Source organism: Poromitra crassiceps, assembly GCF_964638095.1.
Source record: "Poromitra crassiceps genome assembly, chromosome: 13".
In the NCBI taxonomy this organism is placed as follows: Eukaryota; Metazoa; Chordata; class Actinopteri; order Beryciformes; family Melamphaidae; genus Poromitra; species Poromitra crassiceps.
Genome location: NC_139644.1, coordinates 31,060,915 through 31,086,268, shown reverse-complemented (window position 1 = coordinate 31,086,268; position 25,354 = coordinate 31,060,915). Strand labels below are relative to the sequence as shown.

Genomic DNA, 25,354 nt, shown 5'->3' with positions numbered 1-25,354 from the left:
GGTTTGACTGCATTTTGAAATGAATTGAGGTCATTACAAGGTGGTTATGGCTGGAATCTTTTGAGACATTTTCTGCCTTTTTATTCTGTGTGCGTGTGTGTGTGTTCGGGCTGTTTAGGATCCAGCCTATAGGGCTAGTGGAGCGGATCCAGGCTATAGCCCAGAACATGTCGGATATGGCAGTGAGGGTGGAGCAGATCCTACAGCGCAGCATCGCCAGCAACAGAGGTAGGATTTAACGACACACACACACACACACACACACACACACACACACACACACACACACACACACACACACACACACACACTCACTCACTCACTCACTCACTGCTGGAGAATACTACTTATAGCTGGAGGACTTAAAGGGCTACTCTGCCGCTTTTCGACCAGCTTTATATCATCACAGTTTTGGTAATATATGCAAATGAACAATGTTTAACTTCCCTCCATGTTCCCTGCGCCGAGAGCTCCCAGTTCATCTGCTGGCAGAAACTCTGCCCCCGCGGAACTTTGCCAGCTCATACAGTATGACTCGTTAAGGCTCGTTAAGGCTCTCGATGTCCGTGGATGCGGGCGTACAAAAATGAGTACCGCTAAGTAACTCAGTACAATCTGTAGTTGGAATAACAGCCATGTGAGCTGGCAGCAGATCCTGAAGCCGCGCCCCACAGACAGAGAGAACATAACAAATAACAAATTCAATGTTTTTAGCAATATACCGTGATTTTGGATAGATAGAGATATGGTTGGAAAGCGGCAAAGTCTTCCTTTAAGATGAAGCCCGGTCAATTTCAAGCCTTTTTAATCTAAAGACACACACTCCTCCCTCCTCCTCCACACTCACATAAACCTGACTGTTTAGCATGGCTGCAGAGCTACAGCTGAATGCAGCAGTTTACGCCTGACTCGCACTTTGCCGTCTGATCATATAGAACATGACAGACATTATTTACGCCACATTACCCGCTGTCAGGCTGCGGGAGTTCCAGCGCGCCGCAACACGGCAGTCCATTGTTGCTGCCTTATCATACGCGCGCGGCTACAGGATGTTTAGCGCTCGCTGATGGATTACCCTCCACTTAATGGGCTTTCTCTATTAGCCTTCACTCTCAATTTCTTTATTGGACACTTGTACAAAATACTAACAGAATCCAAAGAGGACAATATGTATTTCTCTTTATAACAGTGCTGTCACATTAGAATGCACATTTTGAAAGTGAAAAAGACACTTTGTCCTTTGTCAAAATGTCTGTTGTTATTAAGTAAGGCTGCCAGAGAGGCTCATCTTAACCCGGGCTAGTGGCGACGCTGCCAGGCGAGAGCATTTATTCATTTCTTATATACATGTAGTGAGATGTCTGTTGTTATCGTGCTGATCAAACACAATGGCTGCTGGTTATTTATCTGTGATTGTGCTCTTCCATGCTTGGCAGCACGCTGCTGGAAGAGCAGCAACTGCTCCTTTAATTAGGCTGGCAAGCAGGCTGACAGGCAGGGGGCTTCAAGGAGAAGGGAGGAAGAGGAGGGGGAGGAAGAGGATGGGGAGGGGGAGAGGGGGAGCAGCAGCAGGAGGAGGAGGAGGGAGGAGGAGGAGGAAGAGGAGGAGAGGAGGAGGAGGGGAGAAGCAGAGAGAGCTAAAGGAAGGCGAGAGGGAGTGAGCCGAGCAACAAGAGATGGGAATGGGAGCAAGGGAGAGGGAAATATAATGATGATTTTATTAATCACACCCGTGCATTGCTGTCTGTCTGAGCAGTCTCAGCCATGCAGTGCTGTCTGTCTGTCTGTCTGTCTGAGCAGTCTCAGCCATGCAGTGCTGTCTGTCTGTCTGTCTGTCTGAGCAGTCTCAGCCATGCAGTGCTGTCTGTCTGTCTGTCTGTGCAGTCTCAGCCGTTCAGTAGGAGAGGCCGGGCTTTTAGAGGAGCTTGTTAGCTAACCTTATAGCTAACCTGTGTTCATCCCTAAGGAAGGAGGAGTGATACATATATAGTCCTTTGACCTATTGGTAGGTGCAGTTGCAATGATTATTCTGTATCTTGATACCAGTGTTACTGTGTTTTGTATAGCAAAATAATATCCTATATCAACTCTGATGCAATGCAAATTCATGACAACACTGATATAGATACACATTGGCCCTATGCAAAGGCTGACATGGATAATATGACAGGACAATAATAATACAAAATAGATGTTTTGATCAGGTTGAGCAAAGCTGTACAAAAACCCACGACAACATTCGGGTGTGATTCTACAAGAGGAGAACGAGTGCATAATGGATCCACCTAGCCTCTTTGCGTTTATCTATAGTGTCTGTTTACTGTCCGAAAAAATCCAAATGATGCATGCTGCGGTCTGATGATGTGTATAGGCTTTGACAAATGCCCTGCATCTTCTCTTTTCTCCAGTTAGGGATGGAACATTAGGACAATGTGAGATTCCCAAAGATCCTCGTTATCCCGACTGCCCCAGCAAGGTGGATGTAAGTCTTCAAATCGTACTTCTCTGCCGATTTTCAACCAGCTTTGTATCATGATAAAATCAGTATAGTGTAAACAGTTCAGTTTTAGTTTGACAGTTATCGAGAGTTGATTTGAGTTCAGTTGTGGACCAGTGATGTTATTGAATGACATCACTGGTCCTTGGCAATGTGAAGAAAATATCAGTGAAATTAGAGCATAATGTGCAATACAGGATGTGCACAATGTGCTTGACTTCACATTAACATGACATTTCGGGTCTGTCCCACCTTCATCAAGTATATATGTAGGTCAGACAGACCGTCCCACCTTCATCAAGTATATATGTAGGTCAGACAGACAGCAACATCGTATGCATTATTTTTTTCCAGCAGTAGGCGAGACAGTGTGGGGGACTTCTTGTCATTGTCTTCAAGTTGCACTTGTCCAACTAGCTTTGTCGACATAAAAACGGTCATAAAAACAATATACACAGTGTAGACTGTACACTGTAGACTGTACACTGTAGACTGTACACTGTACACTATAGACTGTAGACTGTACACTGTAGACTGTACACTGTAGACTGTACACTGTAGACTGTACACTGCACACGCCCAACAACAGAGCCAGCCTTTGTCAACTGGTTGTTTATCCTGTCGGCCTCCCCCGTGTCAGTGCTGCCTCCCCAGCACACTACTGCAAGGCACTGTACACCGGCCATAACAGACTGACACGACAAGTAGAGTAGTCTGTACACCGGCCACAACAGACTGACAGGACATGTAATCTGTACACCGGCCACAACAGACTGACAGGACAAGTAGAGTAGTCTGTTGTATACATTGAAAGACCTGAGCCTGCTCAGCAGCCTACTCTGAACCCCAAGATGGCGATGGCCACACTCTCATACTTACAGTATAGGCTTCAAAGCGGGAGTCTAAAAAGCAATAGAGACAGTCGGCATGTGTGGGAACGCCCACAAAATGTTATATGGCTGGTGCGCGAGTGGGGTAAAACCGCCCATATATCTCAATGGGATGACTCACCAAAGGACGGTGCTGCGGCTCTAAACTACAGGTTTGGGGGTTCTAGAGCAGAACACAAGACGTCTGTTCAGATGTGCGTTTACTGCCGTGGTTAAATAAATCCCCGATCGTGTCTGCCTGGGCTGGGCTATCAGCTAAAATCTAACTTTGCTGAATGGATAGAACGGGGGATTTACCCCACTCTGACCACGCCCCCAGCCAGGCTGAGCCAGCTAACCCAGCGTCTATGACGAGACATCGCCTCAACCTATGGGTGCCGTCACGGTGACTGTCCATATTTGTTTTATATGGTCTCTGGTTGACACATGTTTAACATCATAACTCCTTTATGAGAAACCCGTGTGAAGATGCCCCGCTGACTGAGATATTAAACAGATTACTGTGGCATGTGAACATCTAACTCCTTTTCATTCTTGTCTGGGAAAGCTCAGACTGGCAGCGTAATGGGCCCAGTTTAGTTTAGTTTCTCATCTTGTTTTGCTGGCGGCCTGCTCTAGCTGGGGGTGGGAAACACCAGGTGGACGACAGGAATATTCTGTTGATTCATGGCAGCAGGGATACTTGATAGCAGGGTATCAAATGTTCACGCAATCAGATTAACCGCAATAAAACCTAATTAACTTGGCCAATAGCCAGGTTACTCCATGCATGTAATCGAAGCCACTGATTCATCCCGTAATCGTGGAGTCATCGGGGACTTTCTGCAGGCGGCGTGCAGCATGACCCAGAGTTGGATCTGCGGTTGGAGGCATAGAGAGTGACTAATACTGGTGCATCTTCAGTCAAATGTGATAGTTTGCTGTTTTTAGGTCACATTTATGCGCACCCTAAATATGCACTGCACATTTTTGAGAGAGAACAGATTGAGTCTTCAAAACTTCGCCTTCCAGTGGATGCGAGCCCGCTGGACCTCGGACCCCTGCTACGCCTTTTACGGTGTGGACGGCTCTGACTGCTCTTTCCTTATCTACCTGAGCGAGGTGGAGTGGTTCTGCCCCCCGCTGGCCTGGAGGAACCAGACCGCTACGCCCACCTTCAAGCCTCCTCCCAAGAAACAGGTAACGCAGCCCTCCCCTATCGTTCCCTTTTAATTTCACAGGCACAGGCCACTGATGGATGCTGAGCAGCAACAGTAGCGTGTGGCGCCGCCTTATGGAAAGATGCGACTACAGGTGAGCTAGCTTAACCTTGACTCCACAGGACGCTTTGGACCTGCTGTCAAGCACAAGCACAATATTTTTCATTTCATCTTCCTATTATTTCCCAACAGAATCGCTGGCTGCTTTTTCCCCTTCCATCTGTCATGAAGTCTCCTGGGAGAAGGGATGCACTGAGCTGTCACTCACAGGGCGCTAGCTACCATTCTCGCTCTTGAAACATTGCCATTGCTGTTTGCCTTCCCGTATAATTTTATGTATTTGTAGCCTTAACAGCTGAATGTATTCTAGTTACAATCTCTCCCTCAGGTCCTCCCTCCCTCATTCCCTTTCTCTACCCCTCCCAACTTCGCCTCTGTCCCTTCCTCGCTACTGCCCCCCAGAGCGCCGTGCGGTCGGCACAATCAGGCCGCCGTGTGAATCCAGTCTGCAGCTCTGCCTTGTGTTCTAATTGGCCGCCTGTATTCACTGAGGCTAATCCCAAGACTTCCCTCGGGTACTCTGCATTTTGCTGTGGCACACACAAGTTGCTCTTGAGAACAATAATTCACGGGCATTGCGGGGAGTACGGCACAGCTCCGCATATCGATTTAGTCTTTTGAGACTTTGAGATGCCTTTCTTGTACAGCGGTGGTGTGCGTGTTTGTGTGCAAGTTTTATCCAGTTCTCTTCATTTGTATGCGTTTATAAGTCGTCTGTGCTCCCCATGCACTTATACCATTAGTTAGCCATGCCTTGCTTGTATTGTGCTGTAATGCAGCGATTATAGTGGGGGGAAGGGCAGTCAGTGGTGGCCCAGCGGTTAGAGAAGCGAGCTTGTGACCGGAAGGTCGTCGGTTCAATCCCCGGGACCGGTAGGATAAATCTGGATGGGGAAAGTGAAAAAGCAGCGCTTGCCCCTCCCTCATTCCCACCACTGGGGTGCCCTTGAGCAAGGAGGCCCTTAACCCTAACTGCTCCAGTGGAGCTGCTCAGTGGCCAACAGATCAGACTGTGGTTGTACTGGTCAGCTTCCAGGTATGAATGCGTGTGTGTGAATGTGAACAGGGTGCTCCTGAAAAAGAGAGCATTGCTGTCACAGTGAGACTCCCCCAGTATAAATAAAGGTTAAAAACAATAAAAAAAAAAGCTAAATGAGAGCAGACTATTTATGTGGATCCAGGAATCCCTGAGGCAGCTTGTCTGATGCCTGGCCCCGCCCTGAGGCAGCCTGGCCCCGCCCTAGGCAGCCTGTCTGAGGCCTGGCCCCGCCCTGAGGCAGCCTGGCCCCGCCCTGAGGCAGTCTGGCCCCGCCCTAGGCAGCCTGTCTGAGGCCTGGCCCCGCCCTGAGGCAGCCTGGCCCCGCCCTGAGGCAGTCTGGCCCCGCCCTAGGCAGCCTGTCTGAGGCCTGGCCCCGCCCTGAGGCAGCCTGGCCCCGCCCTGAGGCAGCCTGTCTGAGGCCTGGCCCCGCCCTGAGGCAGTCTGGCCCCGCCCTAGGCAGCCTGTCTGAGGCCTGGCCCCGCCCTGAGGCAGCCTGGCCGCGCCCTGAGGCAGCCTGTCCGAGGCCTGGCCGCGGGCACTACAGTAGCATAATAAGAGGATGTGACAGGGAGATCTCCGCTCTGTACAATACAGTATAGCCACCTCCACTCGGCTCAACAACGTGTCACTTGTGTAGAATCCTCTTCATATGTCTGCTCCTCAGCTGTCTTGGAGGATCCCTAGCAGCACAGCTACCTATATCTGCTTCAGGCAAAGTTCAGTTTAAATCCTGCCTGAATTCCCTCCTGCCCGCGAGTTTCAGCCCAGTGTACAATTTTCTACGTGATGAAAAGTTCAACAGAGAGGAATGAGAATGGACTCCCGCGAGGCCGGATCAGAAGTTCTCTATATTTATAACGGACAGTGATTATTACGACCCGACCCGGTTAATTCATTTTCCCTGTGCTGCAGGCCGTCTTCCAGTCGGACATGGGGACTCTGCTGGAGCACGTGGGCACCGGGAAGGAATCTCTGAGCTTCATGAAGAGACGCATGCGCAGGCTGGCAGCACAGTGGGCCTCTGCTGCGCGGCGGCTGGACGACAGGCTCCGCGGCCGGTGGAGAGAGCAGAAGACGGTGAGTGCGGAGAGGAGACGTCCACATTATGTGCAGCACACCTTGGAGGATGAACGTGTGAGATGAGAGAGGGAGTCTGTGTTCTGGTTACCTCTTCTCAAAGTGTTGTGTTTCGGAATAAATAGCAAAAATGATCAGCTGGTACAAGTGCTCCGTTCAATGCCAGCAGATTTACTTTCAAGACACTTATGAGATACTCTCCTCAGTCTCCTGTGGCTCTGGAAGAGATTTCCGAGATCCTAATTTGATTTTAAGGCCATCTGTTTAGGCAGTTAAAAAAGGAGCAGCTTGGCTAACAGACTGGCTAACATGCAGAGACCCGACTTAAGACCAGGTGATTGGGGACAGCTTGTGTAATTGGGGACAAAAGCCGTGTCCCCAGTTTGTAAAACGTTGTTTTGGGGTTCAGTGGTTAAGGATAGGGTTAGGTTAAGGTTAGGTTCTCAGTGGTCATGGTTAGGGTAAGTCTCCACGGAATGCATGCAAGTATGTAAATACCCACAAAAAGTGAATTACGGTGAGAGTGTGGGGGTGGGTGGCTTGGTGGGTGGTTGGGTGGGCAGGTTGTAAACAGTAAGAAATTTACCTTTTTTCAGAGGGCATTTTTTGCCCCCTTGATCTGAATTTTAGGGACAGTTAGTCCTTTTCAGGGGATTTGTAGCTGTGGCCAGCAGGGCCGGCAGCTCTATAACTCACTCCGTTGGTTGGGCCACAAAAATCAGAAATTCGCATATCCGATCGCAGCTATTGGGAATCGCGCTTGTTTTAACACTACGCGCACTTGATGCCTAGGCTCAGGCTGCTACGTGGCCTCGCCTGCCCTATTGGCGCGTGCGGGTGTGTGTTGCTCACTAAATGTTATTGCATCAGTGATGTCACAATGCCTCCGTGTGTGTGTGTGTGTGCCTCATTATGATATCACTGATGACATCACTGATCAGTCTTGTCACAATGCCTCCTTGTGTGTGTGTGTGTCTGTGTGTCTGTGTGTGTGACATCACTGATCAGCACAATGTCTCCTTGTGCGGACTTCTCACTTTTGACATCATCACTGATGACATAATCTGTGATGACATCATCACTGATGACATCACATCATTAGCCTAATTAGAAAATCTGGCTCCGTCAGGTCACCCACACGGCTGCCCTTTACACACCCTGAAGGTTTCAGCCCCATCGCACGTAAAACGGCATAGCTATCTGGCCAAACACAGAACTTGAAACTAATAAACAAAGTCCACACACTCAATTGTATCATCAGTCAGTATATAAATGGGAGCTGCGGCTCTGTTTGTCTGTCTGTCCCACTGATGACATCATCAGTGATGTCATAAATCCCACTGACATCATCAGTGATGTCATAAATCCCACTGTGACATCATCAGTGATGACAGAAATCCCAGTGATGTCAGAAATTCACTGACATCATCAGTGATGTCAGAAATCCCACTGATGATATCATCAGTGACACACGTGATCCAGGATCCCTGAAGTATGCCATCAAGGAGCAGCCATGGCGAGGCTGCGCAGCGGCCGATCTGCGTATGCGAGCTGCAGGGCCAGCTGGGCGAGCTGCAGGGCGCGGCCTCGCCCAGGAGTCGAGCGCGCGAGATGTCTAGTGTATATAGATTTGCACATTCTTCTGTCCCTCACAGCAGGCCTTAGAGAAGAGGATGGTGTCATTTTCTTCCATATCTGTCCTTAAACAGTCCATCCTCTACCCCTTGATTACAGCATTCTATTGGTTTTTATTTTCTGTTGACACGGTGGTTTGTGTGGGGTTGGAATTCTTCTACAGCTGGTTGCAGGGTGCCAACATTTTTCACTACGTTGGGGCTGCGTGTTTCTATGTTCGGTATCTTTGATATTAAAGTAGCATAGTGCTATTGTGGATTAGCTTTCCACAGAGAACTGGAGTGCAGTCTTGGATGGATCAGATTTACTGCCGTGTTTTGTTAATACCCAGTGCCACAGTATTCACGGTGTGGACAGCTCTACACAAATCCGTCTCTACTTGAAAAGTGTCTTGGCACTTCAAAAGCGTGCAGTGTGCTACAGTATTATGAAAATGAGACATGGTGAGTGATAGAAGCTCATTTGTATTGCTTTGCTTTTTGGAGTCGAGCCAACAGAATCCTGCTCTTCCATGGTTTTTAAATGTGCATAAAGCAGTTTGGCTGGCCCGTCTTCAGAGAGCATCCAGCTGCACAAATCAAAGGCCGCTCTGCCACTAACATAACATCCTTTCCCAAATGCTCCTTGTTCATGCTCCCAGCTTGGTCACAAGGCTTTGTTCATCGCAATGGTGTGTTTGACAGTAATGGTTACTGCCCATTAAGCGACCCCGCGGGCTTGGCTTCCACCAGCGAGACACGGGGGGCGCTGTTGAGACAACAGACGGGGATGAACGGCTGCGGGCTTCTGTGAAAACGCCAATGAGAGGCTGATTATCTGCAGACAGAAATAAGAGGGGCGATGTTTTACAGAAGACCGGGTAAAACTGGGCTGTGTGTTCAGCATGAGAGAGCAGAACCGATACTCCGCACCCACTTTCTAATGCTCTTTGCACTGTATCCATGGGATGTTTGAAGTATCTATGGTGAGCTATGACCAGTGATGATGTCAACAGTGATGTCACTCAAGCAATTACTTCTTCTTCTGTGGTGTTTTGCGGCAGTTGGCATCGTTTATGGTGCCAACATCATCAGTGATGTCATAAGAGCAGTTGAGATGTCATCATTGACAGTGAGTGATGTCATCAGCGATGCGAAGTTGGGCAATTCTGCCCTGCGCATGCCAATAGGTGAGGCCAGGCCACGCAGCAGCCGAGATGCGGGCGACGTATTGCGAAACTGCGCAGCGGGCGAGGCCTAGCGAGGAATCGGGTTTCTAGTAACTGATATCATCAGTGATTTATGACATCACTGGGATGATGTCATAGACATTGTGACATCATCAGTGATGTCATAGACATTGTGACATCATCAGTGATGTCATAAATCCTTGCCTGAGAGGCTATAACTAGAACCGCTGTGATAATCAGAAGAGAAGAGACTTGATGATACGATGACAAGACAGCTATACTGAATTAACAGATTCTTATTTTGCAAACATGCAGATTTTTGTGAAGACCTTTACTGGCAGGACAATCACCCTGGTGGTTGAGCCAAGCCACACCATTAAGAACGTGAAGGCCAAGATCCAGGACAGAGAACATATTCCCCATGACCAGCAGAGCCTGACGTTTGCTGGCAAGCTGCTGCAAGATGGCCGCACCCTGTCGGACTACAACATCGATAATTTGTCCAACATCTATCTTAACCTGCGTCTGTACTCTTGTTTAAAGTGTCTCAGATAGCAAAAATCATATGGCCCACTCACTTCTGGACCACGTGCGCCTGCTCCACAATGGATGCGATTATTTTGTAATCATTTGGCCCAAAGGTGTGCCAGACATTGGTCCTGGGCACTCAGTCATCTCCAAAACATCGGATGAAGATCATTTTGTAGATTTTTGGTTCAAATATGGGCTGTATATGGGATGTTATTCTTTGTAAAGCCCTCTGAGACATGCTTACTGTATGAATTAGGGCTGTACAAATAAACTTGACTACTGCGCACACTGGACTAGCTATCTTTTGACTGCATCATCTTGCCTCACCATTTCTGTTTCCCTGGCCTGCACCGCTTGTTTGAGTTAAGTAACGTTACACCCTCTGCTGGTATAAAAAGTAAAGGAGAATTTAGGTATTTTTCAGCCTATTTTCTATTTGATTTTTTAATTCATAACTAAAATGTGAACAGAAATCTTTGAAATTGGTGCAGTCTTGACCAAGATGGCTTCAGTTGGCAGCCGCCCTTACTGCACTACCCTGGTTGGTGGTACAAGTGGGGAAGTGCAGTAAGGCCATGTGGGAAAAGTGGCTGCCAACACAAGCCATCTTGGTCAATACTGCACCAATTTCAGAGATTTCTGTTCACGTTTTAGTTATACATAAAAAAATAAAATAAAATAGGGTCCAGGTTGAAAAATACGGAAATTCTGCTTTAATATACAGTATGTGAGCTCCGGAGAAATTACAAAACACATTGTGGGTTTTTAATCAGTTAAATTCTTAATGGCAATTAACCGACTAACGGTTAATCATTAACATCCCTAATAAGTGTGTATGGTCTATTCGAGGAGCAGAATCATCGTTAGGAGTTTTTCAAGACAAAAGTAATTGAGGAGAATTTAAAGGCTGCCTGCCATCTGTTGAGAAATTGCACAATCTAATTTCATTACACATTTAACAGCCTGGAAATTCCATCTTCTCCCATCGGAAATTAAATCGCTCTTGTACCATTCTGCATAGCAATTATCCCTCAGCAGGTCAATTTTCATCTCAGACACTTGATTGTACTTCCTGGGATTTGCCTTGGCGCAACCATGCTTTGATTATGCTTTCTCACATTCATTATATAGTCAATTATATTTAATCTCGGTCATCATTGATCCCGTGCAGAATATCTGAATTTATTCATTGACGTATTATGTGGACCTTTCATTGACGTATATAACGTGGACATTTTGAAGTGTTTGTGAAAATTACTTTCACAAATTGTTTGGCGTGGGGGTCTGGAGATTGTCTGGACAGAAAAAACAAGCAAACAAAGAAATTGATGGAAATAATGGCTTGTTCTGTGCAATAACAATGTGGAAACGGTGGAAGTCAAAATATGTAAATTGCGATAACAAAACAGCACGCTGTGCCGCACTCCGCTCCTTTCTTCTGTTCCATTGTGTTCTCTTTTTCTTGTGTGTTTTCCTCCCCCGTCCAGATACTGGTGCACGTGGGCTTTCTGACGGAGGAGTCTGGGGATGTGTTCAGTCCCAAGGTGCTGAAGGGGGGTCCTCTGGGAGAGATGGTGCAATGGGCCGACATCCTCACGGCCCTCCATGTGCTGGGACACAACCTCAAGATCTCCGTCTCTCTCAAGGAGCTGCAGGGGTAAGTCCTGGTTCCGCTTATTCCTCTTGGATCCTGATAACTCGCACATTATTTTCCAGCGCCGTGGAGCGCTATAGGCTAGAACTGCGTTCAGTGTAGGATACTGATATTCTAGGCTTTTCCTCCCATCCGAAGCATACGAGGTGCTTTGGGGCATGCGTGTAGGAAGTGTATCTGTTGCTCTGCGAATGTGCGAAGCGTCCACATCACCACTCAGCGCTGTGTGAGCCTGAGGGCTTGACAGAACCTCTACAGTTTGTGGGTGTCGCCTTCCCGCCACAGCTCGCCGACTCCAGAGTGATAACGGGCTGCTGGCTGGCTGGGCATCACAAACATACGTGCATTATGTCAATGGACTCGCACACATACACACACATACACACCACACACACATACACACCGTGCCTTCCAGGCACACAGATGGCGTGGTTTAGTCTGAGACGATATGTTGTATATAATATATATATATATATATATATATATATATATATATATATATGCAATATCACACAAGAGGGAGCATTGTTGTTGGCTAATATCGTCACTGTTGTTGGCTAATTATCTTCGGTCGTAGGCCGAAGATAATCACAGCAGTTCCTCCGCCAACAAAAATAGTCCCCTCAGCTTTCCGCTACCAGTTGCCAAAAATGTAGCCTAATTAACTGCAGGCTGCCTACTTTATATCATAGACATTGATTTGCAAGTTTCCATTTATTGTACAGCCAGTGAAATAAGAGTCTGGTGATGGCATGTTAGTTAGTTATGTTAGGAAACAAATCCATCTTTGTGCTGTCGGTAACTGTGTTACGCTTTGTGAATGACATTCAATGTAACGTGGCTGGTGTTTGTTTTGTTGATTAGAGCCGCTGTGAAACATTTTAGACGACAGCACTCCCTCTCGTGTGATATTGCTTGAAGCGTTTTGTTGATTAGAACAGCTGTGAAGCGTTTTGTTGATTAGAACAGCTGTGAAGCGTTTTGTTCATTAGAACAGCTGTGAAGCGTTTTGTTGATTAGAGCAGCTGTGAAGCGGAGTGATATAGCCTACCCTACACACAGTGAAGCGCCAGTGCCTTATCGTGAAATATCGGCACTGGTATCCCTCTTGTCCAATCCAATATATATATATATATAATAAGGCTATTGATTCTCACACCGGTGAGGTGCGACAGGAAGAGTTCAGAAAGCAGGTTGATCAATCTAAGAGTAAATGCCCCTAAATGTCTCGTGATCAAATCCTATCTGCCGTTTTTGACACCGCAATCTCGCCAAACCTTTCCTGCTTCATGACCAGCCAGAAGAATTACAGCATCTAAGACCACACTTGTTTTTGTTAGTTTTATTTTCTTTCTTTTTTGGTATTTTACCCCCCGTTTTCTCCCCAATTGTACATGGCCAATTCCCCCTTCTGTCTCGGTCGTTGCTCCACCCCCTCTGCCCATCTTGGGAGCGTTGTAGACTAGCTAGCACATGCTTCCTCCGATACATGTGCAGTTGCCAGCCGCTTCTTTTCACCTGATAGCAAGGAGTTTCACCAGCAGGACATAGCGTGTGGGAGGATCATGCTATTCCCCCTCAGTTCCAACCCCCCCCCCCCCCCCCTCCTTCCACGCACCCCCCGAACAGAGGGAGGCACTAGTGCAGTGACCTGGACGCGCCACGCCCTCTTGTGCCTGTATGGACGACGCCCGACCAAGCCGGAGGTAGCACGGCGCACGACCCTGCGACCCTCGTGTCGGTAGGCAGGGAATGTACCGCTCCACTACCCGGACGCCAGACCACACTTGTTTGTCGATTATTTTTCCGCCGCTGGCTGAGGGAAGAGGCCGGCGATGATGTGGCCCCCTGTTATTGAGCACTGTCTTCGTCGCTGTGGGGAAGAGACAAGGCGTTGATGAGCTGGAGCTGCCCTGTGATCTTCAATTTCAGCGCGTGAAGAAAATGGGCTTTGATAAGAGCAGACGAGGGAGATCAGTGATGTGGGAGACGGACGGCGCCGTGGGACCGCCTCTGCCAACCCTGCTATTATTTAGCCCACTAATTGGTGTCACGGCGTATTGAGTCGCTGCAGTGCCTCTCCATTGGGAACGCCATCAGATTCTTTTTTGGTTTTTTTGCAGGGGGATCTGACATGCGTGAGACTTGCAGATGCTGCAAAGAAATGTGGACCAAGGTTAATGTGTGTGTGTGTGTGTGTGTGTGTGTATAAAGAGAGGCACTGAGAGTTGAGATTTTATAGGTATGTGTGTCTATATAAATGTGCAGTGGCATAAGATTAGCCCCATATTGGTCGCCATTCATCAGGAAATGGAATGTTCAGCCTTAGAAGAAAATATAATGGAGGCCTGAAATTGAAGCCAATTGGATTGATCAGACCGGCCCGTATTCCCTCTGTGCTCGCAAACCACACTAAACGGGACCCGGCGTACATATTGCACTCTTTTTTTTTTTTTACCACCTTATCTCCCCGGCCGGCAAATGACAGATGCCGAACGTCCATGAATGCCTCTTCCGTGTCTATTAATGAATAGCAAAAGGGGACATTTCTCTCCATCCCTCACTCAGTCTCCCACACGCTATTCAATTGACAGATCTCGTTATGTGGGTTTGCGCGCGCCCACATATTCCCCCCAGGCTTGTATCTATTTACATTTCCTACTCCTCTCTTCCGCACGCGGGCCCTAGAAACACATCCCTCATTGGATGCCCTCATGTGGCTTTTTTTTATGTGGGCAGGATTGTTGATGTTGTTGTTTAGCGTTTTCGTCCAATGGAAAGATGAGCTGCACCCGGTGCTTAGTCAGTTACAGTGGAAGCCAAGCAGTTGGATCACATAACATAATTGCCTCCTAATTGGCAGCATCCATTCTCTCTGGTGGCTCCATCGAGGAGACACTCTCACACTTCCTTTTCAGACAAATCAGTTATGCTCACACCTCCCTTCTTCAGCCACAGTCTGTTCTCTCCAGTAAGCTCCTGGCTTATACGTACCCTGCAGATGCTCCACTAAGCTGCCCTGCCATATCTCTGCAGATATATTTGAACAAAGGGGAAGAAACTCATTAGATCTTCTTTTCTCTCCACACACTGCAAAAATATATATATATATTCATGGTAACTAGGGAGCCTCTGATCAGGTGTTCTGGTGCCAAGTCCAGATTATTTTAAACAGTGACCAGCCAGCCTTCGCTCGCCAATTGAGATCTTTTTTCTTCTGGTCTTCTGATGTTTTTTTGACAGTTGAAGCAGTGATCAGCCAATCACAATGACCTATTTAGAACATTCATCCACCGATTATGATCAGTGCCTGATCGATCTGTGCACCTTAATCTTAACATGTCATTTTTTAAATCGTAGAGTATTTCTTTCAAAACGGTGCCAACAGGGTGAGTTAATTTCAATGTATGCCAATCCATTGTTACTTTCCTCGGAACAAATGGCCATACAGTATGTTGAAATGGCACTAGGCACATGTTTGAAGATGGAATCACTCGTTTCCAATTTAAATTCATGGAAAGAAGTGAAATGATCTCACTTCACTTAGGTCTGATAAAATAAGAGGAAAGTACTGAATACAACTTTACATGATTTCCTAATATGTATTATGATGTTTTATCCTGATGCACTGTTTTGAAATTGAAAGCATTCTTCATATATAGTTGCTTCTAGTATTCTGTAGTGCAGTGATTCCCAAACTGTGGTGGTCCGCAGGGCTCTGTCTGGTGGTCCTCCAGAGCATTGCCTTTTTTTCTTTTCTTTTTTTCTTTTTGTTACACACAACCGTTTTTACATATACACATTAACCCTGAGGAGTACATGTAGGCTTGGGCCGACTTTCGGAAATATTGTGATATTTGTGAAATTTAGATTTTCAAAATTTACTTTCAGAGGCTGTAGGCTCAGTTTTAAAGCCAAAGTGAAGTTTCTGGTATAGTGTGAGGCTAGAAGACCTAAAGCATTTGGTACAAACCATGTCATGCTGTCAAAGGGGTCCTCTTTTTCACAGCCTAATGTTCGCGCGTGGAAGTTGTCCCTGGGAAATTTGGTACAGTCCATAGAGGTACTTGGTCTGAAAAGTTTGGGAACCCCTGCTGTAGCCGTACCATAAGTAAAGAGTCATGGTTACATTGTGAAATTGGGATATCGCCCTGTATCCTTCTTAAGGTATGTGCTTTGACAGGGAGAAGAGTCATGAAGGGAAGAGAGAGAGCGTGCGAGGTAGGGAGAGTGGTAGTAGGAGAGGAACTGGATAAAGAATTGCATAGGTGGAGAAATGTGAAAGCGGTACGTCTCTAGCGCTCGCTCTCTCGTCTGGGCTGAGATTAATTGAGGGGGCCGACTCAAGCGGCTGTGACATCGCTCTTGTGGAGCGCCGTGGCTCGTGGCACACCGAGGAGGGCCCTCGGGCGCCACAGACAGCTGTCACTTCCGCTTGGGGATCGCCACTCGTCCCCTCACGGTGTGACACGGGTAATTAACCCGGCGATGGCGCACCAAACACCTGAGGAAGACCACAACGGATGAATGCGAGAGGATGCGGAGGGTGGATAGAGGGAGAGAGTGGCAAGTAAACGTGCAGAGCAGGGGAGGAGAGGCAGTGGAGAGCAGGGGAGGAGAGACAGTGGAGAGAGGAGAGGCAGTGATGAGCAGGAGAGGAGAGGCAGTGATGAGCAGGAGAGGAGAGGCAGTGGAGAGAGGGAGGAGAGGCAGTGGAGAGCAGGAGAGGAGAGGCAGTGGAGAGCAGGAGAGGAGAGGCAGTGATGAGCAGGAGAGGAGAGGCAGTGGAGAGCAGGAGAGGAGAGGCAGTGGAGAGCAGGAGAGGAGAGGCAGTGAGGAGCAGGAGAGGAGAGGCAGTGAGGAGGAGGAGAGGCAGTGGAGAGCAGGAGAGGAGAGGCAGTGATGAGCAGGAGAGGAGAGGCAGTGGAGAGCAGGAGAGGAGAGGCAGTGGAGAGCAGGAGAGGAGAGGCAGTGAGGAGCAGGGGAGGAGAGGCAGTGATGAGCAGGAGAGGAGAGGCAGTGATGAGCAGGAGAGGAGAGGCAGTGATGAGCAGGAGAGGAGAGGCAGTGAGGAGCAGGAGAGGAGAGGCAGTGAGGAGGAGGAGAGGCAGTGGAGAGCAGGAGAGGAGAGGCAGTGAGGAGCAGGAGAGGAGAGGCAGTGGAGAGCAGGAGAGGAGAGGCAGTGATGAGCAGGAGAGGAGAGGCAGTGGAGAGCAGGAGAGGAGAGGCAGTGGAGAGAGGGAGGAGAGGCAGTGATGAGCAGGAGAGGAGAGGCAGTGGAGAGCAGGAGAGGAGAGGCAGTGATGAGCAGGAGAGGAGAGGCAGTGGAGAGCAGGAGAGGAGAGGCAGTGGAGAGCAGGAGAGGAGAGGCAGTGGAGAGCAGGAGAGGAGAGGCAGTGAGGAGCAGGAGAGGAGAGGCAGTGGAGAGCAGGAGAGGAGAGGCAGTGGAGAGCAGGAGAGGAGAGGCAGTGAGGAGCAGGAGAGGCAGTGAGGAGCAGGAGAGGAGAGACAGTGGAGAGCAGGAGAGGCAGTGGAGAGCAGGAGAGGAGAGGCAGTGAGGAGCAGGAGAGGAGAGGCAGTGATGAGCAGGAGAGGAGAGACAGTGGAGAGCAGGAGAGGCAGTGGAGAGCAGGAGAGGAGAGGCAGTGGAGAGCAGGAGAGGAGAGGCAGTGGAGAGCAGGAGAGGAGAGGCAGTGAGGAGCAGGAGAGGAGAGGCAGTGAGGAGCAGGAGAGGAGAGGCAGTGAGGAGCAGGAGAGGAGAGGCAGTGATGAGCAGGAGAGGAGAGGCAGTGATGAGCAGGAGAGGAGAGGCAGTGGAGAGCAGGAGAGGCAGTGGAGAGCAGGAGAGGAGAGGCAGTGAGGAGCAGGAGAGGAGAGGCAGTGATGAGCAGGAGAGGAGAGACAGTGGAGAGCAGGAGAGGCAGTGGAGAGCAGGAGAGGAGAGGCAGTGGAGAGCAGGAGAGGAGAGGCAGTGGAGAGCAGGAGAGGAGAGGCAGTGGAGAGCAGGAGAGGAGAGGCAGTGATGAGCAGGAGAGGAGAGGCAGTGATGAGCAGGAGAGGAGAGGCAGTGGAGAGCAGGAGAGGAGAGTCAGTGGAGAGGACAGGAGAGTCAGTGGAGAGGAGAGGCAGTGGAGAGGAGGAAAGGAAGAGGAGGAGAGGAGAGTCATTGGAGAGGAGAGGCAGTGGAGAGCAGGAGAGGAGAGGCAGTGGAGAGCAGGAGAGGCAGTGGAGAGCAGGAAGAGGAGAGGCAGTCGCAGCCTGTCAGGTGGAACAGGCGCTGTCAATAGATGGGGGAAGTAATGCACGCAAACGCTGCCATCTAGTACTATTGTCATCCACAGCTAAGCTAAAGGAGCCAGTCTTACAATGAGACACCCTGTCCACCCACAGAATACGCCACACTCTCATACTGTACATGATGCTCCTGCACAAAACCCACTCTCTCTCTCCCTCTCCACCTGCCTTTCTCACTCTTTCTCTTTCAATTTCAATTAGCTTTATTGGCATTAAAAGACAGTGCTTATATTGCCAAATCAAACAAATATGAACAATAATAATTCTAATAAATATATACCTATAATATACGTATACATTTATTATAATTATTATTATTGTTAATTGAACATATATGTCCTATATGTTCAATCAAAAAAACTAATAAATAGACCATTATGACTCAAATATGACAAATAAATCAAACTAACTAACAAACAGTCAATATGGAGAAAAAAGAATAGGGAAGCCTTGTTAAGCTGGACCCGGTCAGGTCAGGCCAAGAAACATCTCTGGGGCTTACTGACTGACTGACTGACTGACTGACTGACTGCCCATTGTAGAAACACGCATGCATGAGTGTTTCCGGCCTAACTGGGCTTGCCTAGTCTGCCGCTGCTGCTCAACACTCAGGAATGCGTGTTCATCAACTATGCCAGGCATGTCCAAAGTCCGGCCCGGGAAACAGACCCTTTGACCGATCTTAAGTGGCCCTTTGTTTATTTTTATTTTGTATATATAAATCATATGATACAAGAAGCAGCTGGCCAGCCCCCTGGTAATTTCACATTATCCAATCTGGCCCCCATTCAAAAAAGTTTGGACACCCCTGAACTATGGGGAGTCAGTCAGCCAGCCTCTAGTGAACTCTGGTATCATTTCATTGTTGTTCAGCACACACACTATTATATCCCAGGCTCTCCCTATACTGTTCTGTTCTCGGCTTTGGATGCGAATGCCATTTGAGCTTTGCCAATGGCTTTTCCCATAGCAATTATATCAAGTGGGTCACTCACTGTGGAGCAGCCCCGGGCGTTTCTTGGGGCCCACATTAACGGAGCCATCAGGTGGTTCCACTCGTCTCCGTCTTCACTCATCTCTGTGTGATCAGCCGCACTGACTCAGCAAATGTCAGGAGCGATCAAACATTACTGTATGTAATCCGCCACCCTAGCCTGAACAGTGGAAGTAATGATCAGTGTGCAGACAACATGGCGTGCAGAATAAGAAAGTGGGCTGTTTATTCCTCAGAACTCTATAAATGACCCTCAGAGGCTTATTATGCTGCCAGTCTCTCAGCTTGTCTGCCCACAAGTGCCGATGCACTCTCACCCTCCAGCCTCTCCCCCTCCAGCCTCTGTCTCTCCCCCTCCAGCCTCTCCCCCTCCAGCCTCCCAGCCTCTCCCCCTCCAGCCTCCCAGCCTCTCAGCCTCTCCCCCTCCAGCCTCCCAGCCTCCCCCCCTCCAGCCTCCCAGCCTCCCAGCCTCTCCCCCTCCAGCCTCTCAGCTTCCAGCCTCTCAGCCTCCAGCCTCTCCCCCTCCAGCCTCTGTCTCTCCCCCTCCAGCCTCTCAGCCTTCCAGCCTCTCCCCCTCCAGCCTCTCCCCCTCTAGCCTCTCAGCCTTCCATCCTCTCCCCCTCCAGCCTCTCAGCCTCCAGCCTCTCCCCCTCCAGCCTCTCAGCCTCCAGCCTCTCCCCCTCCAGCCTCTCAGCCTCTCAGCCTCCAGCCTCTCCCCCTCCAGCCTCTGTCTCTCCCCCTCCAGCCTCCCAGCCTCTCAGCCTCCAGCCTCTCCACTGACGTGCCTTTGTCTCTCTGCTTTGGAATGAAAAGCAAAAACAGTGTCAAAAATAGCTGCTTTGTGTGCGTGTGCGCGCGCGTGTGTATGTGCATATGCGATACAATATTTTGCACTTGTAAATGCACTCGTCAATGTGTAGTCAAGAGCAGATTTTGATCAAAGCGTTTAGGTCAGTGATGAGGTAACTTTATAAAATCCTGTCTGATGAATTCACATATAGGGTTTCCTCTTCTGCAGTGTGGTGGCTAATGAGGTTAAATGGACAGTGCTTTCCCCTGTGCTGGTGTGTGTGTGTGCGCGTGTGTGTGTGTGTGAGGTGCTTTTCCTCTCTGCTCTTGTGTGTGTGTGCGCGTGTGTGTGTGTGTGTGAGGTGCTTTTCCCCTGTGCTCGTGTGTGTGTGCGCGTGTGTGTGAGGTGCTTTTCCCCTGTGCTCTTGTGTGTGTGTGCGTGTGTGAGGTGCTTTTCCCGTGTGCTCTTGTGTGTGTGTGAGGTGCTTTCCCCTGTGCTCTTGTGTGTGTGTGTGTGTGAGGTGCTTTTCCCCTGTGCTCGTGTGTGTGTGTGCGCGTGCGTGTGTGAGGTGCTTTTCCCCTGTGCTGCTGGTGTGTGTGTGTGAGGTGCTTTTCTTCTGTGGTCTTGTGCGTGCGTGTCTGAGGGGCTTTTCCCCTGTGGTCTTGTGCGTGTGTGAGGTGCTTTTCCCTTGTGGTTTTGTGCGTGCGTGTGTGAGGTGCTTTTCCCCTGTGGTTTTGTGCGTGCATCTGTGAGGGGCTTTTCCCCTGTGGTTTTGTGCGTGCGTGTGTGACGTGCTTTTCCCATGTGGTCTTGTGCGTGCGTGTGTGAGGTGCTTTTCCCCTGTGGTCTTGTGCGTGTGTGAGGTGCTTTTCCCCTGTGGTCTTGTGCGTGCGTGTGTGAGGTGCTTTTCCCCTGTGGTCTTGTGCGTGTGTGAGGTGCTTTTCCCCTGTGGTCTTGTGCGTGCGTGTGTGAGGTGCTTTTCCCCTGTGGTCTTGTGTGTGCGTGTGTGAGGTGCTTTTCCCCTGTGGTCTTGTGTGTGCGTGTGTGAGGTGCTTTTCCCCTGTGGTCTTGTGCGTGCGTGTGTGAGGTGCTTTTCCCCTGTGGTCTTGTGCATGCGTGTGTGAGGTGCTTTTCCCCTGTGGTCTTGTGTGTGCGTGTGTGAGGTGCTTTTCCCCTGTGGTCTTGTGCGTGCGTGTGTGAGGTGCTTTTCCCCTGTGGTCTTGTGCATGCGTGTGTGAGGTGCTTTTCCCCTGTGGTCTTGTGTGTGCGTGTGTGAGGTGCTTTTCCCCTGTGGTCTTGTGCGTGCGTGTGTGAGGTGCTTTTCCCCTGTGGTCTTGTGCATGCGTGTGTGAGGTGCTTTTCCCCTGTGGTCTTGTGTGTGCGTGTGTGAGGTGCTTTTCCCCTGTGGTCTTGTGTGTGCGTGTGTGAGGTGCTTTTCCCCTGTGGTCTTGTGCGTGTGTGAGGTGCTTTTCCCCTGTGGTCTTGTGCGTGCGTGAGGGGCTTTTCCCCTGTGGTCTTGTGCGTGCGTGAGGTGCTTTTCCCCTGTGGTCTTGTGCGTGTGTGAGGTGCTTTTCCCCTGTGGTCTTGTGCGTGCGTGTGTGAGGTGCTTTTCCCCTGTGGTCTTGTGCGTGTGTGAGGGGCTTTTCCCCTGTGGTCTTGTGCGTGCGTCAGGTGCTTTTCCCCTGTGGTCTTGTGCGTGCGTGCGTGAGGTGCTTTTCCCCTGTGGTCTTGTGCGTGCGTGCGTGAGGTGCTTTTCCCCTGTGGTCTTGTGCGTGCGTCAGGTGCTTTTCCCCTGTGGTCTTGTGCGTGCGTGCGTGAGGTGCTTTTCCCCTGTGGTCTTGTGCGTGTGTGAGGTGCTTTTCCCCTGTGGTCTTGTGCGTGCGTCAGGTGCTTTTCCCCTGTGGTCTTGTGCGTGCGTGCGTGAGGTGCTTTTCCCCTGTGGTCTTGTGCGTGCGTGCGTGAGGGGCTTTTCCCCTGTGGTCTTGTGCATGTGTGAGATGCTTTTCCCCTGTGGTCTTGTGCGTGCGTCAGGTGCTTTTCCCCTGTGGTCTTGTGCGTGCGTGAGGGGCTTTTCCCCTGTGGTCTTGTGCGTGCGTCAGGTGCTTTTCCCCTGTGGTCTTGTGCGTGCGTGCGTGAGGTGCTTTTCCCCTGTGGTCTTGTGCGTGCGTGAGGTGCTTTTCCCCTGTGGTCTGTGTGTGTGTGTGTGTGTGTGTGTGCGCATGCGTGCGTGTGTGAGGTGCTTTTCCCCTGTGGTCTTGTGCGTGTGTGAGGTGCTTTTCCCCTGTGCTGCTGTCAGTGTTCGTTCAGATGATGCTCCTTAATTTGGATGGCTTCAGTTCAGAGCATATGGTTGCCTAAAAATGCAGCGGTGGCCAGTTTCCCTCAGCGTTCAGTATGCCTGCCACCCTATATGACTTTACACAGCTGTCCAATGTAGAATTTGAGAGAAGGTTCATGTGCTCCGCATAGTGTGATTATGATTTTAATGAGCTGTTAATCACATTCGTTACCTCCGCCAATGGAGTTGGCTGGGCCAACCAGGAGGTTATGTTTTCACCCCGTTTGTCCATTTGTTGTCTGTCTGTCTGTGTAACCGAGGTGAATCAGCGCGGATTCCTCGTGAGTCCAGTATGGCAGCGAGTGGATTGGTTAAACTCACTCCCCAGGTATAAAGGCATCTTAATCAGCTCAATCAGAGTGGTTAGTGTCTTTGACTCCCAAGCCGAAGGTCGGCAGTTCGTAACCACCCCTGGGCAAGCCCTTAACATGGGTTGCTGCAAGTACCACCTACACAACGCCGTTACATCTGCAGGATACAGTATCTCAAAAAGTTATGAACGGATTTGCACGAAACCTGGTAGAAAAGCAGGTCATGTGTCAACTTGGAACTGATTACATTTCCACTCCCACTGACCGGTGTGGCAATAGGTGTGTCCACTTAAAAAAAAAAGTGCCTAACTTTGAAATGGATTTGTGTAACATCACAAAACTGTCTAGAAAGGTTGGTCATGGGGTAACTTAGAACCCCCCCCCCCCCACACACACACACACACACACACACACTATGGTAATGTTACACAATAAGTTGTGCATCTTTGTACTCTAAGCCAAGCTTTGCTCAAAACAGAGCTACTTTGAAGCAACAAACGTGTACTGGGTACTGACATTGGGTTGAAAATAGGAAAGAATGTGTGTTCTCTTCTTCTTCATCTGCATTTTGCACAAAACGTCTCAGCACTGCAGCTCAGAGTAAAAACTTTTCTACTAGCATCAAAATCGTCTAAGATGCAGTCATGAAACTTTACAGGTGTGTACTGTAGTTGACATACAAATGAAGGTCGAGTTTGAAAATGGGCTGGATCCAAGCAAGCCCTTCCCCACATTATCCCCCCCTCCCCCCACCCAACTTTATGCCCCTGGCTCACATCCGTTTGTCATGGACGTTGCGACGGAAATGGAGGCAATCTCTCGACGCGACACCACCTCACGTTACTTGACTCTGCATGACCTGCCTTCGGCTACATCGTGGAGAGAGAAACAAACAAAAAACGAAGCATTCGAATTTGGACATCGATTACCATTACCATGGCAACGATTTGAAGCTTCAGGGTCAGCCCTACAGTACACGTACGTAATACCACAAAACTGTGTCGAAAGTTTGGCGGTGGTATGCATTCTACCGAGTGCCATTTAGTTGTCACTGTTATTCTCCATCTCCGCTCGCATCGATCTTTCTCCCGTCGCCCGGGAAGAAAGAGGATGAGCCTGAGCACAAACCAAACACAAGGCAGACAACAAAGAAATGGAGATGATATCCCACATCAAAATGGCACATCAGCTGTTCCCGTTGGGAGAAAGTTTTTTTTTTTTTTATCCTAACGGAGTCGACAGCTCAGATTGTGCCTCGTCCTCCTGCTGTCAACGCCGTCTCCAGCGGTCAATTAGCATGCCGGGCCACTCTCCCCCTGCCAGGCAGGTTTTTATACACTCCTCTCTCTCCATGTCATTTCCCTCGCCCTGTGAGCCTTCTCGCCCGTCTCCCTCCAGCCCTGAGTAAACTCCTCGCCCCCCCGGCCTCAGTCCATCATACGTGCCTCGGGCAATTCCCCTCACTGTTGGACCCCCCCACCCCCACCCCACCCCCCCTTTCAGAAGTAATACAGTGCAGCCGCAGACTCTGTCACTCTCTCTCTCTGTGTGTGTGTGTGTGTGTGTGTGTGTGTGTGTGTGTGTGTGATTCTCTGGCTGTTTATTGTTCTCTCTCCCTCCACTGAGGAGCTGCGATGGCCCCGGTGGCCAGCTGTGGAATAGAGAAATGTGCCCGACGTGGTCTGAAAGTGGTTTCGGTTAATTTACCCGAGCATTACCTTTTGTACCGATCTTCCTTCCATTCTTACTCCTCTTTCACATCATCGCTCTCCCCTAACAAATCTCAGCAGGACGGTCAACCAGAGAGAGAGAGAGAGAGAGAGAGAGAGAGAGAGAGAGAGAGAGAGAGAGAGAGAGAGAGAGAGAGAGAGAGAGAGAGAGAGAGAGAGAGAGAGAGAGAGAGAGAGAGAGAGAGAGAGAGAGCATGCAAATAAAGCATGTGTATGCAAATGTACACGTGTGCGTGATCTGTATGTGGGCTCCAATTACCGGCACACCTCTGCTAATTTTTTTTGGCTCCATAAATGCAATTTAATCCCTTTACGCTCCTCTCAAAGTTAATGGATTTGCATATATCCAATTAAATTATTATATCCAATTAAATCTCTCAACATAGCAGCTTTACTGGATCCTGGATCTGTGAAGAGCCCTCACGTCGTCACGCACACTCCTGCTATAACACATACTGTATGCACTCAGGGCTTCAAGTGGGATTTGGCAGGTCTTGGGATGGGCTGCCTCCCCCAGAAAAAAACATAGTAATTTAAAACCAATTTTGTGCATTTCTACACTACCTAACCTCATGGATTAAGTCAAGAAGCAGCAACCCTGTATGTTAACCAAAAATGTGAAATGAGAGGTTATATTATTAGATATATTAGGAGAGCAGCAGCTCTCCTGGTCTACAGGAGGAGAAAAGTCCATGGAAACAGGCTGACAGCTCACTGACTGTACTGCACCACATCAGGCGTGAACTGTATGTCTTCCATCCTCTTCAACCTCTCTTCCATCACAAACTCTCTCATATCAAAGCTGTCACCTTTGTTTGCTCTTCACAAACTCCCTCATATCAAAGCTGTCACCTTTGGTTTCTCAGCAAGAGTCGTGACTTGTGATCAGGCAATACGAAAGCCTAGGGGACCTAAATCCCCCCTCTCTCTCACTCTCTCACTCTCTCACTCTCTCACTCTCTCTCTCTCTCTCTCTCACTCTCTCACTCTCTCTCTCTCACTCTCTCTCTCTCTCTCTCTCACTCTCTCACTCTCTCTCTCTCTCTCTCTCTCTTTTAATTTTGTGGTAATTCAATAACAGACACAATTTTCAAAAGGCAAGTGAGAATTCTAAACCATATCAGGGGGTTTCAAAGTCTGAGACTGT

The 25,354-nt window shown here is 49.2% G+C and overlaps 1 protein-coding gene across 1 annotated transcript in view; it reads left to right on the top strand.

Moving 5' to 3' along the window:
* Positions 1 to 25,354, top strand: part of mgat5b (alpha-1,6-mannosylglycoprotein 6-beta-N-acetylglucosaminyltransferase B) — a gene marked incomplete at both ends in the record, with an annotated part of 78,758 nt that overhangs the window by 18,757 nt on the left and 34,647 nt on the right. Inside the window, 5 exons of the mRNA XM_083648722.1 lie at positions 119 to 228; positions 2,409 to 2,482; positions 4,399 to 4,566; positions 6,598 to 6,762; positions 11,584 to 11,753. Coding sequence (XP_083504848.1) covers positions 119 to 228; positions 2,409 to 2,482; positions 4,399 to 4,566; positions 6,598 to 6,762; positions 11,584 to 11,753 — 687 coding nt within the window. The remainder of the gene's footprint in view (positions 1 to 118; positions 229 to 2,408; positions 2,483 to 4,398; positions 4,567 to 6,597; positions 6,763 to 11,583; positions 11,754 to 25,354) is intronic.